The 15,402-nt window shown below is 40.2% G+C and overlaps 1 protein-coding gene across 1 annotated transcript in view; it reads left to right on the top strand.

Annotated features, from left to right (window-relative positions):
- Positions 1-14,575, top strand: part of si:dkey-247m21.3 (5-hydroxytryptamine receptor 4) — a 30,094-nt gene extending 15,519 nt beyond the window's left edge. Inside the window, exon 7 of the mRNA XM_062412300.1 lies at positions 13,362-14,575. Coding sequence (XP_062268284.1) covers positions 13,362-13,455 — 94 coding nt within the window. The 3' untranslated portion in view covers positions 13,456-14,575. The remainder of the gene's footprint in view (positions 1-13,361) is intronic.
- Positions 14,576-15,402: the final 827 nt, after the last annotated feature.

The raw sequence follows: 15,402 nt of genomic DNA, 5'->3' as shown, positions 1-15,402 counted from the left end.
GTGACTTGAAGTCTTCATCATATTTTATTAAGGCCTTTGTTATGTTAAGTAATGAATATTGAAATAGGTTTCAGTGGTAGCATGTATTTTTCATTGTGTATCTAGATGAAGCTAGATACTCAAGCAATGTCAGTCTGTTGGTTCACCACGTAGACTGTATATAAAGATGGACGACACACACACACACTCTTGATTGCCCCCTGGTGGCTGGCTGCAGCATCTACCTCGCCTCCTCGAGGCGAGGTAGATGGACGACACACACACACACTCTTGATTGCCCCCTGGTGGCTGGCTGCAGCATCTACCTCGCCTCCTTAGCAGATGGGACATAGACCAACGTTAGTCTTGGTTCTATCAGTTTAGTTTTAATTAGTGATGTGATGCTGTAAAAACGGGGTTAGACGTCATGATTGACAGGGATACATCTATATATCCAGTACATGGTGCTTCGATCCAGACAACAACAACAACAACAACAACAAGCCTGTTGGATTGAAACAATGATGCTGTCAAAGTTATGAATCATCTTAAGTTGTTATTCTGAGCGTCGAGTCATCGGAGGTGTTGTAAGAGTAAATAAGTTCTGGTGGAATATATCAAACTTTTCCAAATTTTTACAGATTGCCATCTTTAATGGAATTCTAATATCTAATATCCCATAATAGTCCAACAGTCTTTTCTCCGTTAAAGTGGGTTAATGATGGTGCTTTCGCTGATGCCTGTGTTTGTGCTCCTTCGAGTGCGGAGGATGATGGAGGAGGTGACCTGCTTGCGTCTGCACTGTTTAACTTTAACACACACACACACACCCACACTCACACGCACACACGCACACACACACACACATAGATAGATACAAAGCTGATAATTTATTTCATACAGAATATACACAGGCTGAGGGATGTGAGTGAGACTGTGGTGTGATAAATTGTGATTGTCTCACGCCTGTGTGTACGGCTTGTGTTACTTCTGTGGTGTTAGGTCTGTGCATGTGTGTGTCTGCTGGAAGGGGTTTCAGTGATGTGTTTTGCAGTCTGTGTGCATTTTCCGGGACTTCCTGTCTGTGTGTGTAGGAAACAGAAAGACAAACAGTCTTCGCTCCGATCAGATATCCTGTCTCGAAATCTGTCGGACAGAAAACAGATTCACACGATCATATTACGACTGGCAGGATACTGGAAAACTGAAATGACTGGAGGAATCCTGTCCAATTGTTTCTGTCAGGGAGCTCCGGCTGCGTCGAGACCGTGTCTGTGGGCAGGTGGCATGTGTGTGTGTGTATGTGTGTGTGTGTGCAAGTGTTGTTATTGTATTTTTTTTGGAAGATACAAAAAAGTGTCTTCTCCATTTGTACAACTTGGCTCTGAAGAAGGAATATTTGTTTATTATGTCTGTAACTAAATTCATAACAGCAGACAATCTGCAGTTTACTGCTGCTTCTCCAAATGTTTGTTTAGAAAGATCCTCCTTAATATCTCATTCAGATGTTTTTACTGTAAATAATGGAAGCAAAATGTCTCTTCCTCAAGTCAACCAATTTTTTGCCACTTCAAATTTGTAGCCAGTAGAATTTGCAAACAAAAAAAATTATTTATAGAGATGGGATGATTGAAAGATTCATAATAATAATATCAGTGTCCTGACAACACACACACACACACACACATACAGACACAGTCGCAGTGGATAGTAGACACTTTTTTGTGATTAGAGTCATAACAAAGAGCTTGTGTTGTGCCCACTGTTGGAGGAGGAAGAAACTGAAGCATCTCAAACAGGTTCAAGCTGTTGAGTAAATACAGTGGCACTGTCCCGTGTGTCCTTGTGTTACAGTCAGGAGATGCTCTGTTCTACCGTGTTCTGTCTGAAAGCCACATGAATCTAATGGTGTGCAGCCGACTCCTCAGAGATGAATAACACTTTTGTCAACACAATCTCAAACACTATATACTGAATACTGTGGGGTATTGAGGAAAAACCAAAACTAAGACATCATGTTCACTGTTGGTAGTGAAGCTTAACTTATGAAACTCATGAGTAACAGTCATGAATTCACAGATTTTTTTTCATTCCTAAGTATTTAAATTTAAAATTATCATTATAATAAACCTCTATTTAATTATACAGCACTTTTCTTCTTGGAGATAAGATTTAAAAGATACTAGAAAAGAAAGGACAAAAGTAACAGAGCCATACGATCCAGCTCCCTTCAATCGCCATATTGAGAAATAGTTTGGGATTTTGGAAAATAAATGTCTTCACGTTATTCCCGAGGGTAAGACCAGAAGACTGATGTACGAGGCGGATTAACATTTAGAAAGAAGACATACGAGAAGAATCAATCCTTTGAATCTAACTCTAAGCCAGAAAGTGAATAGATTAACAGAATGTAAACATCCAGCACATGATAAAGACGTCCTTTCTAATAAATCTCAGGCAGTGATTGAACTCTCTCTCTCTCTTCATTATTAACCCAGTCATCTGAAACCTTGACTTTAGAGTCTCACGAGTTTAATCTCCTCTCTGCTCGTCTGTACATTCTCTGTGATCATCTCAGCTCTGTCACGTCCACTTCTTTCCAAGCAGCAGACATCAGGACCCAAACCAGCGTGGGCAGAACGTGTGAGGTTCAGCTCAAAAATAAAAAGCACTGGAGTGAGTTGAGCGAGAGTGAAAGGTGCAATTTAAGTGGGCTTAATGTGCACAAATCACATTCTGGATCAAACATGAGTAGCCTACCTTGTACGGGCAAAAAATGAACAATACAATTTTGAACTTTAGAAAAGCGGTGAACCTATAGTACTATTATAAAAAAAAACTTTCCAATAACAAGCCATAACTCTGAATGTCAAAGTCTTCCTGTAGCAGTTTATCAGGTTCAGTGGGATCTGTCCTGGTTTCACTTTCATCACGCGTCCGGTTGAATTCCTTTAATACAGCAGAGCAGCGGTCGCTGTTATCAGTCACTGAGCCTGTTTGTGTGATTCTGGCAGCGATGCCAAAGCAAAGTTATCTGTGTGTGAATATTGTTTTTATTACCGTCTGAACGTTTGGATGATTCTGATAAGATAAAAACGTTCGGCTCCATGTGGGGAAGTGATGTCGAGGAAAATTATATTAATCATAATAATTACATTGATTGTTGGGCTGCACTAAAGGGTCACTCCAGAATATTACGGGCAGAGTTTTGTGTTTTGTTTTGTTTTTATTAGTTCTCAGAATTGGTTTTATAGAAATACAACACACTAAATCAGTGAAGCAACCCTCTGATATACTAGTGACACTTTGTACACAATGTGTGGATGTGAAGCTGAACACTGGTGGAAACATGTTTTATTGACCAGACCCTTGGTTTAGACAGACAGGCGGGAGAAGTGTAAACACTCCAGGTTGTGATTTATTATGAGACCTGTTTGATTTATTATTGTTTGATTCAACCCTGAAATCCTCCAGCTGCTCCTATCTCCTCGCTCTATTTCTTTTTTTACTTCATCTCTCGTTTCTTTGATTATTTTTTGTTGAACATAGAGTTGAAAGGTTCGTCTTGTTTCTATAATCACTTTTAATTTTCTGCTACTCATCTTGTTGCTTTCTTGAACAACATGATTTTTGGGGAAGCTAGAGATTGTAATTAAGTACGGGCCGTCCCTGATTTTTATCAATGTTGATTATTTTTATTACCCCTTTTTTATAGAGCGCTAAAAACGCAAAAAAAAATTAGCAGGAGAATAAAGCACGGAGGACTGTGATGTCTAAATAATAAGCAAGATATTTAAATAATCCAAAACCCAGACCGATTGGTTCCTGTTCCACTTTTCGTCGTGGACATCAGCTGCTGTCGTGCCACTTCCTCCTCAGTTTCCGGAACTCTTCTTTGATTCTAAATGAAACTGTCCCTCGGTCTCTTCATCTCTCTGTGGCCTCGCTTCTCTGTGATTGGAAAGTTGTTTCCTCTGTGACAAATTGAACCGGGGAAAGGACCCACCTGGGCAAATCAGCTCCATGAAATTCAGTTAAGGCGGCAGTCTATTTTCTGAGAGGGCTTTGTGTCTTCTCTGTAAATAGGATTTTGGGGCAGTGAGGAGCTTCTGGGTGTCACTTCACCCACTTGAAACTCAGCCTCAAAACAAGAGCCAGATTAGTTCTAACACAGCATTTATCCTACATTATCCTTCTCGGTGCTATAGTTACAAACTGTGAATATCCTGGCAAATTGGAATACAAGAAGAAAGACAAGAAAGAGCTACCTTTTCCTGCTAATAGATTAACTAAAGTACAGTGGTAACAATAGACAGGCAATTGAGATTGTTTTCCAAATGAGAAAAAACGGATTGTGAAGATGGTTTCTCATTCAGAAATCCTATTATTTCTATTCAGAGCTTGAGGCTAAAATGTTAAATTGTACACAACAAATGCTAAATGACTAATATAGGACAATATGACTGTCATGTATCTGGGATAAAGATTTAAAAAAATATGGAAAATAAGGCACATACAGGAGTTGATCTCACAGAATCGTCAAAAGAAAGTGATCGTGGGCCTGATCTCCTGCAGGACTTCACCTCAGATGACTGTCGACCCGACAGAGAGACGGAGCTGGGAAATAAGTTCTAATTTCATTTCTGTACTGAAACATTTCGATTGAACTTTTGTATCAGATCTCCTGCCAGGCCTCCTCTGATGGGGCTTCCGAGGACTCTGTGCTATCGCAGTTTCCCATCGCTCCTCGAGCTCAGGCTCCGCTCAGCATCACCAAAGACTGGTTTACTGTGCCTTGTTTTTCCAGTTCTTGTCACGAACAACACATCGTGTGATCGCGTCTAGAAACAGATACTGGAAATGTTGCTTTCTTTGACGACGCATCTCCACTTCCTCTCTTCCACTATCCAGAGATGAAGCCCAAATATCCAAGATACGAGCTCCCACTTCATTTAGAGCCTTTAGCGATTTTAAGTAAAAGCAGAATAAATGAGCCTTAATATGGAGAAGGCGGGGTTTATGACCTATTCTACAGCCTGCCACCAGGGGCAGATTGAGACACTTTGGCTTCACTTTCGGGGAGCTGCCACATCGTCCATCTTTGTATAAAATCTAGGGTAAAAATCTGACAATAACTTGGTTTATTTCTTTTTTACATGAGCTGCCAATTCTCTAGAGTTTCAATCTCTTGCTATCCATAAACCCTTATTTTTTCACATTTTATCCTGTAGTTTTATTTATTATCATATTCTCATTCTTGTCATTTTTGTTTCTGCTTTTTTTTATTTTTGCGAAGCCCTGGTTCAGAAACCTGCTGGGAACAGAATGACGGCCATCCAGTATATGTAACACTAGCAGTTTGTGTGCGTTAGAGGTGTGTTTGTGTACATGTAGTATGTGTGACTTGTGTCACCGGACTCCCATATGTCACTGGAGAGCATATGTCCAACTTTACAACAGTGCAATTGAGTTCCAGTGGCCAATGCAGAAATCTCTAGTCAATCTTTAACCGCTGACCTCGCCGTAGCTTCGGGTGAATCACATACTTCACATTTCTCCGTCTGCACAAAGGAGAGGAAAGTCAAGGTCTCTCCTGCCTGATACCGAAGATAGACCGGCTCAGTCTAAATCTGACCTGAGCGCGGGCGCTGAGCGTGTGTACATTGTGCGGAGCTGATATTAAATTCGGGGATGAGGGTTCAGGCGTTTTTAGGATTTGTTTGTTTCATTTATTTCCATTGTTCTGATCATCATGTGTTTTTACTTTAAATTCCCTCTGCGGAGCAAATTTCCCCCAAAGGAGCGATGAGAATTTAATTCAGTTCAATTCGGTTAAATCGTTTCTTTGGGAACTGTTCAGAGGTTGTGTTCTCAGTTAGAGCTTCAGTAGCCTCTCCCCGCACGGCAGGCATTAAATACGACTTTACTGCCCAGTGTTTCTGCATGCATGGGTGTGTGTGTGTGTGTCTGTGTGTGTGTTTGAAAGCTTGTAAAATGTACAGTTATATAAATCGGTGAAGAAGTTCTTCTAGGAATCTCCACATATAAGGACATGTGAGAAAATTAGATTTAAGGTGATGACCTCCGTAACTAAACCGCTGCTTTCGAGTCCAGTTAAAACCTTTGAGTGGAATTGGGTCACATGTCGAAATAGATTCCCCTCTGATATCCCACCAAAAGTTAAATCTGATTTCCCAAGTGGTTCGACGAGCCGCACAATGTGTCTGTTTGTCACCTGAGGTCAAAAGTTCGGTGTGTTAATTTAGGTGAATGTTATTAACTGGCAGAAATTTAATATAAAATAATCCTTGTGATGTTTTCGCTAGTGTGTTTTGAGCATTTTGAGCGTGTTAGCATAGCATGTAGCTGAAAGCTTGCCTAGCCAGACCCAAACCATAACCATCTTTCACTGGCCCCACTTCTCCTCAAGTTTAAGGTAATGGAAATCTTTAACGTGACGATAAAGTTTTATGAATTTTCAGAGATCTATTGTTAGTCAAGTATAGGCATAACATATTTGAGATGACCTGACAGTTTAAAATGATATGACATGGCTGACACACGAGGTGATGAAGACATGGAGGACGATGCTGAACAGGGTCTCTTCAAAGATCTGATCAGCATGTGTCATACTCCTCTTATTACCCTGTTTCAGTATGAGGATAATACTTATGTTCCCTTTTTGTTCTTTAAATTCCTCTGAGAAGTTTGATGTTGTGTTTCTGCGAAGTCTCATTCTCTCACACGGTTCAGTTAATTTTTTTATTCAGTTATTGACTTCAGTTTCTTTTGCATTTCCATAGAAACAGCAGGCTGGTAGGAGGAAATGATGAAGACTTTCAGATGAGTCATCAGCCGGTTCACTATAATGTACTCAACTGATAAGACCTTATTGAATTACTAATCATCTGACAGCCTTCAACAAAGTTAAATACATTCTGAGGTTAGGAAATAGTGTCGTGCCTCTGGAACACTGGTGCAAACTGGGAAAGACGATAAGAAAAAGACCAAATGAATGGGAAAAATTCACGAATTATCTTTTTCTGTGTTTTGAGCTTTAGACAAACTCCATATTTAGTTTTTTATACTTATTTAGCAAAATAACAAAGTCTTGTGGTTAAATGTGTTTGACTGAAAGATAGCCTGGTTGTATTTTGTCTGAGGTTTACGTTAGTGTTCACTCTCTACTGTGCAGAGCTCGGTCCACACGGCTGAATCCCAGCTAACTACACACACATATCTAAACTTTCATTTAATACCTTAGAGATGACTTCAGATTTGTAGGGTTTTAGAGTCCTGACCATCAAATGAAGTCTTCATAGTATTCACTGTGAGGATGTGACTAAATCGAACCAGTTGTCATTTTAAATCTGTTTTTCAAGTGGATTTTCTGGTGGAAAACAATTAATTCAGCTTAGGAGATGGTTACCAGTGATCAGTTAATAAAGTTTAAAAAAGTCCACAAGGCTCTATTTTATATTTTATTAAAAACAAGAAATATAGATGGATCAGAAAAGGTTGAAAAATTGTGATGCTGCTGTATTTAATTCACAAAATCATGTTCTCTAATAATGAAATGTAGTCACAAGGTAAAGTTCGGTTCAATGAGCGGACACGATTTCATCAAAAGGAAAAGTGATGTGAGGTTAAATATCTTTAAGTTTGATATCCACACACACACACACACAATGACACACACATGGTGTACATACAATCTTAGAGCAGGAAGTGAGCTGGTTAAACTTCAATGTGTCCAACTCTCTGTCAGATGAGATCATTTTCATTCTGCTGTAACAAAAACGAGCTCTGTTTGGACAGAGGAAGTTCTTCTGGGCCTGGTGCATGATGGGAGTCTGGACAGAAACACATTTCTACTTGGTTTCATTCTGGAATGTAGCATAAGGAAAACATTTAATATACTCAACTGATCTCCCCCCAGTGACGTGTGTAGCCTTATAAAGTATGATTGCATTTGTTTTTTGTTTTCATTTCATGAGACATTATGGGTGTTATTTTAAACATATCCTTAAGTGAAAGACTAATTTTAGAGACTGATGAGTGGATTTGTAACAAACTGTAATTATTAAGGAATGCTTGATTTCACCTGAATGATCGAATTACAAAGTCAACATAAAACAGAGCGAGGCTAATGAAGCTGACTTGTTATCAACAGTGTGCTCGTTTTTTCAATTGTGTTGGATTTCTTTCTCAGAATCTCTCCTCACTCACACAAACACCAGAAAGCCGAACATGCAGCTCAGAGGATTGTGTGTCCCAGAAACCCAGTTCGAGCTCAAAAGGGGCCACAGGACGCCAGTGTGGCATTTGTGGCTCAGTCGGTCAGCGTCTGTGTTTATTGTCAAAGGAGCGTTTGTGCCAGAGCTCAAATTTTTTTCTGGCCTCTCTTTCCACCTGAGTGCATCTTTGTGGAGCTTCGACACCTACAAGTGTTTTTTCATTTCCCAGTCGAGCGTCTTGTCAGAGGAGGATTGAATCCTTGTCATCTTCTGTCACTTTGTCTCTTTAAATGTCGATTTCATGGGCTTTTTGCACGAGGCTTCACAAATTCACTAAATAATCACAGAACTATCATCTTAATAATGAGATTAACTGTTAGAACTGTTGGTTGTATTTTTATGGATGAATGCATGAATGCTCAGTCTCTCTCAGTCTGTTCATGCTCTGCTGAGCCCCTCGATGGTTCTGTGCCATCTGAGCGACGAGACACTTTAATTTGGACACAAGGGTTTTTTTTAGAAAACGTCTGCCTCTGAAATGAGTTGGGCCTGAATGTGAGAAGAAATGTGGGTCTCTAAAAGAGTGCAGTGTATTAATAATCTGCCCGAGTGCATGGCCTGTATTATACTACAGTCTATCGTCCAAAAATAAAAAACAAATCATTATAGCAGAGCATAGACTGACAACGTGCATAAAGACAAACAACGTGTCTCCACTTCCTTCCTCACACTTCTGCTTCCTGTTTCTGCGTCTAGGTCTTTGTTGTGTTATCTCAGCACGGGTCAGATGCTCCTGACCAATAACAAATATTCCCATCTCTCCATTATAAACACTGTGTGATCGAGGAATCCATATTTAGAACTCTATCATTCATAGAGTGTTGATGTTGATGTGTCCAACATATTTGTCACAGACTGGAAACACTGAGGCTTCACTGCCCCAGTTTCCAGAATGAATCCCTACTTTTGTGCCAATTAGCAGATGAATTTCCGGAGCCGTCCGAGTGTTGTTCTCTTTCTGTCTGTGTGTGTGTGTGTGTGTGTGTGTGTGTGTGTGTGTGTGTGTGTGTGTGCGTGCGTGTGGGCACGAGTACTGAGGAATGTGCTAGGACTGGAGAATAGTCCTGATTATTTATCTAATTGAGTAAAAAGTATGTAAAGGTAGTTTATTGGTTATGGTAAAGTACACACACGTTGTAATTAAAGGTAAAATTAGTCAAAATGATCAGCCCAACCAACCGAGGGATTCGTAGATGTAACCATCGCCGTGTCCAAGTTAGCGCCACCACCACATCCTGCTTCCCAGAGGAGAAAATCTGCCTTCTCCCAAAAAAATGAGGAGATACCATGAAATTTGATTATTTAATGCCCCCGAATAAATATTGGCGTGAAATGAAAGGAACACAAACCTCTCCTTCTATCTCGTGTCCATCTCTCTGTAAGCTTGTGGTTAGACATCATATTAAGTTTGCAAATGTTCGACGGGAAACTGGGAGGGATGAAGGGAGTTTACTGGAAGTGGTGGTGCTGTAGGAAGTGGATTTAACACATTTTATTTTCCAGATTTCCTGTAGTTTTGTGCCTTGATAGAAAACATGCAAACACTTTACTAACAAAATTACATTAGATACAGTTGCTTTTGTAATATGTACTTTCGTATTATTTAGGGTTATAATCTGTATTAAGATATGTACGGTGATATTGTAGGATCAAGATTTCCGTGGGCCTTGAGGGAAAAACATTCATAAATTAATATTCAATGAATAGTAATTGACATCTGCCATAGCCTCACAAAACAAATGGTGGGCACAGAAAAATGTTTCCCCCTTTCTGTGAAGGAGCAGACAGCGAAGCAGAGTAGAGGAGACACGGGAGGGAAAGCTCCGGTGGGAGTTAAACCACTGAACTATCTACGGACAGTCGGTTAGCCCTGTTCTTAAAACTGATGTTATAAGATTTGATTTAAACGTGTGGGAAAGTCCCAACTCTCCCTTCCCCCCCATATTTGTTTTTAAATCTGGGAATGTTCTAGTTGGGGACGTCTGAAGTTTTGAATGCTACAGATGAAGCCGGTGGTTAAAGAGCTGCAGAGGAATTGGCATTTAACAGATGATATGGAAAATCAAAACATCTTTTTTCGTGGCCTTGAGATCGAAGAATATCACGTTGCTGATTCGTTTTTGGACAGCACCATATATGTAGGTCCAGCGACGTGACCTGTACCTCAACTGAATGTGAAAGGATCTGTATAAAGATAAGAAACACAAACAACATCTCGGCTCTGTCGCTGGTATGTTGGTGCTTTCGGTCGAGCTGAAGATCCGTCTCAAAGCTGCGGGATGAGAACGCGTCCAATCCGCTGCCCCCCCGAAAATATGAAAGTATTCATTTAATGATGCTAAATAGGCATGAATCTGCTTACGACTGAATTAATGGGATTTTCATCCAGATCCCACAAAGACGCCGCATGTAGTCTTCGCGTAGTGCCGGCCTTGGGGTTCAGATCTCTGGGATAAGCGGGGGGTTTTGTTTTTGCCTCATGAGGAGCAATAGATGAAAAAACAAAGTCCTGTTGGAGGAGGATCTGTTTAAGGGATTTGTGCATGACAATTCAATTAAAATAAACTCAATAAATGCTCATCTTCCTCAATGCAGTAGGACCAGCGGTTTTTGGCAAAGATTCTTTGTGGACTCGAGACCAAGCTGCCGGCGTTTTACTTTTTCAGACTCGAGTAGAAGAATACTTGCGTAGGATCTCTCCTTCCAGTAGCTGTTTTAATCTATTAGGGCGACTATGTAACATGTATCGTGGGACTAGAGATGTGAAACTATCTTTAGCCTGGTTGGTTTATTAATGTGGACCGTTCCTGTTAAACAACCAGATTAATAATAAACCCAGCGTACTTGTGCGTGTGAAAACCAGGACATTAAGACATCTGGGTTTACGTAACTTCGACCTCCACCAGAGAAGTGTTCAAGCGAAACCATGAACTGTAAATATAAAAGTGAGGTCGAGCTGGAGGAGACTGAATCCTGTATTCGCCACCGGTCAGTTTCTATAGACGTCTGAGAAAATGATCCCAGTTCTTACTTGATTTATAAAACGAGTCTTCTCCACTACAGCATGTTCATTTAGTAAATTACGGTCCAATTTAAATTCAAATCGGATAAAGCACTGTGTGTATTGGGGGGCGTGAGATTGACAGCCAGTATCATCCAATGGGAGCAGGTGGCAGGTGTAGTAGGTCAGGTTCCAATATGAGACCAGACTGTCTCTGATTTTTATACTGGTTTCAGGGAGGTAAGAAATCAAGTCAATGTGAGACAAAGTCAACATTGACTTCACAAAGTGGAATGTGACTGAATGAGACTTTTTTTCCTGCTTCCGGCCTTTGTGGAACTTCTCTCATCGTCTAATCGATTTCAATCGGGATAAAGAACGCTGGTCTCTCTGTGTCAAAGCCCCAACAGCCCATTTCAATCTCAACCTCTGCGGCTTCTGCACATCCTGCGTTGGAACATAGTGTTTCCAGGGTGAGAACAACATTTCCTCCAAAAGCATATTTGCCAAAGCAGCGACCTCAGATTCATTCCATGTTTGTTTGTAGTCCGGTTTCCCTGAGTTTCCTCCTCAGTATTTTCAGGCCGGTGTTGTATTGGCACAGATCCCCCCCCCCCCCGGCTGGAGGATGTTGGGAATCCCAGAGCACGCCCGTGTGACGGACAGCCGGGTGGCTGGACGGACAGACAGGCAGCGCTGTGTTTGGACAGTAAACAGAGTCCCCTCCACAGAAAACACACAAAACAGAAGAGGAGAAGTTACAGGACATTTGTGTTTATCTGCCCCCATTGCCCAGATGACACAGTGTAAACTGGCGTGAATGTTAATTTACAAAGCAAAGACAAACTGGTGTAAAGATTCATTACACACAAGATGTAACTCGTGTGACTTCAAATGTGTTTACACTTCAAAATCCATTTCGCCAACGATGAGAAATTTGTGTTTCAAGGGTTTTGTAAAAGCTGCCATGATTGAGGAGAAGTGTGCGACTTTCTCTTAGAATCTTTTTGCATTTTGAATCAGTTTAGAAAAGGTAAGGTCTCCAATAAAAAGAGAAGGAAGAAAGGAAAAGAGGTTTAGCCCTAATTTCTCCTGCAGGGGGCAGAAAAGCACATATCCAATCATAGGTTTGCAAAAAATTGTTTGTGATTATTTGCTCAGTCTAAGTCAGTTAATGTAGAAATTTGATGAGGTTGTTCTGTTGCTGTATAGGTTGTCAATATCACTATTTCTGGTACGTTTGTTTCTGTGGTCCTCAGGAACTGTCATGGCTGCCAGAGAGCTACACCAGAACATTTTTGCAGCTGGCTTCTTGGATTCAGTAGTTGGTCTTAAACAGATCTGAGAAAATACACGACAAACTCACTAAAGCACTCAATATTTACCTTTTTCATATTTGAAATTTGTTCTTTCAATAAACTATTGCTGTAAAAACAAATTCCAAATTGTCCTTTTGAAACATTAAACTTGATTTGTTTCTATCCTTCAGGACCACTTGTTTCTCCTGGCTCCCTCCACCTCCTCTTCCTCCTCCTCTTCCTCCTCCTCCTCGTCCTCTCTTTGCAGAAGAGTTTGCTACCTCCTTTGAGAAGAATGTCGACAGTGGTTCCCAGTCATTCTTGTCTCATTTCCCATGCCTCCTTCTTCTCCTTCTATTCCCACCGATCCTGCCACAGAAACTCCGACCTTTGACCTTTTCAAGTGATTCTTAAAGTTGATTAATCGTGGTATTAAGTCTATTTTAATCATGATATCTTTGAATAGATATGACATGTATATGGATGTATCCTTAATTATGTCTCCATGATAAAAGACGTGTTGACATGGTGACATTCCAATTTATAGTGAGCAGAAAACTCTATAGGATGATCTGCTGATGTGTCTCCTTCATGTCAGATGACCTTTTCTTTGAAAAATGTTCCTTGCATCAATCTATTATCATATCTCATATCACAACCACTTCCTATTGCTGCAGCTCCTCTGTTCAGCCTCTGTCTGAAACACTTGGTTTTAGCTGCTGTCTCTTTAAACTTCTCATGTCTCCTCTAAGACCTCACTAAAGAATTCTGCGTCTCTCTTTTCAGATTGTCCTTCCTGCCGAACCGGAGCTACAGTGACAACGGGCGGACGATACTGGCGAACGAGCACGAGTCCCAGGACTCTGTTGGGGGACAATGAGGACGAGTGGACGATGAAGGAGCTGTGTTATAATCAGCCGATGAGGATCCTCTGCTGTGATGCATGTATGGTGATGTCGTCCGGGGGAAATTCAAGGGTCAGTGGCACAAGTGTTGAAGATCGGACTCTCCAGATCGGACTCCCCAGAGGAGACGAGTGAAGTACACTGGTGCAGGAGTATTGATTCTAGAAAGCTTGTGTTCATGGACTGAAACACACATCTGTTCTCAATCAAACATCTGGATCATAGGATGTAAAGCTCAAGTCACGGGTCCAGGAACTACAGAACATTATGAGCTCCGACGAACAAGACGGGAGAATCTACCACAGCTCAACCCAGAGAGCAACTGGTGCCGGTTCACACCAATGACAGCAACTGTTTTTACGGCATTCATACATTTTTACCAGCAACACTCGTCTTCACCGGGACTCTTCAACACTCCAGCGGCTGGATGCATCATCAAAAATGAACATTCCTATTTGTATCCAACAGATACATGGAAAAGTTGCTTTATTATAAAATCGTTTAACTGTGATGAAACACTTTCCACGGCACAAAGTAACGTTGCACTTACTGTGAGTTGAAAGTTTTAAAGTGTGTTGTGTCTCTGGTCACGTCCTCCTGTGCAAACATGGACATTTTTACAAAACTAGTCTGAACATCATCTTCATCCTGAAGGAAGCAACGATGACGTGTGAAGATTTGCTCTGTTAAGTTAAGAGTTTGTTACAAAGCACTGAACGTACAGTCGAGCAGAATCTGAAAGAATTCTGAAATGAGCAGCGTCTTCAAATGCAGATGTTGTATGAAGCGCATGAAAAAATGTAAAGTTCTATGATCCAGTAGGAAGTTGTATGTGAGAGCTCGGTACCTGCAGGTCGAATGGTTCCTGCTCTTGTTGGTCCGACACGTGGAAACTGAACTGCAAATGGAAACAACCAAGACAAGGTTCTACAGAAGAGTTTACAGTTTGATTTAATCAGAGCATCGAGCCTAAAGCCCCAGAAAACTGTATTGTAATTCATATTTTACATTTATTCTTAAGCATTGAAATAAAGCTATTTATTTAACTTATTTATTTAGAGTTTTTAACATTCAAATACTGGTCAGCTTCATCGGGTCTCGGGGGGGGGGGGGGATAAATGTTACTGTACATTTTTTAAGTCACAATTTCAGTATAATGTATTGGAAGATAATACGATATTAATGTGAAGAATTTTGTCATTTGTGTTGTTAATACCAAAAATAAATACATCTGGAAATTGATAAAAAAAAAACTAACCCTAACCCTACTTTTTTCTCATTTCTCGTGAATCTGAGTAAATAAGTTAAGATGATGAGGCCAACGATGTTCTATATTCCTCTTATTTATTACACTTCCAATGAAAAGATCAAAATCAAAAATACTTTTGTCCATCATGAAGCTTTCTGACGTAACTATATTTCCTTTTTTCCAAAACTCAAAGGAAGCTGAGTCAATGTTTGGGACCATTCCCAGCTGCACCAGTGACTTTACAGCATCAAATCAATAACAATGAATCATATTCATCATTATGAACTGACTGATGTGCTTCATAGGACAGTAATGCCGATTTACGGCTTTAAACACTGACTCTTCCCAGTCAGTTTTTTGATAAGAAAAACATTTTTTGACACCACCTGAGGTTTACGAAATAAAAAAAAACATCACACATGAATTTGGAGAATGAGACTCAAGTTATTTTGCAATTATTTCACTTTGACAACAAACTTTAAGAGTTCCCTCCTAAAATATCCCATTGATATTACATAATAACTTTATATTGGAGGAATATAAACCTCATACTTCATCTGCATTCCTGTGCATGCTCATTTCCTAGTTTAAACAAAACACAAATTCTAAAATGAGGAATTTTCCACAACCATATAAATATAATGTAATAATATATGAATATGCATTGATTTGT

The sequence above is a fragment of the Platichthys flesus genome, chromosome 19 (assembly GCF_949316205.1).
Source record: "Platichthys flesus chromosome 19, fPlaFle2.1, whole genome shotgun sequence".
Taxonomy (NCBI): Eukaryota; Metazoa; Chordata; class Actinopteri; order Pleuronectiformes; family Pleuronectidae; genus Platichthys; species Platichthys flesus.
Note: the sequence above shows the minus strand (reverse complement) of the source record. Positions and strands in the feature narration are given on the sequence as shown.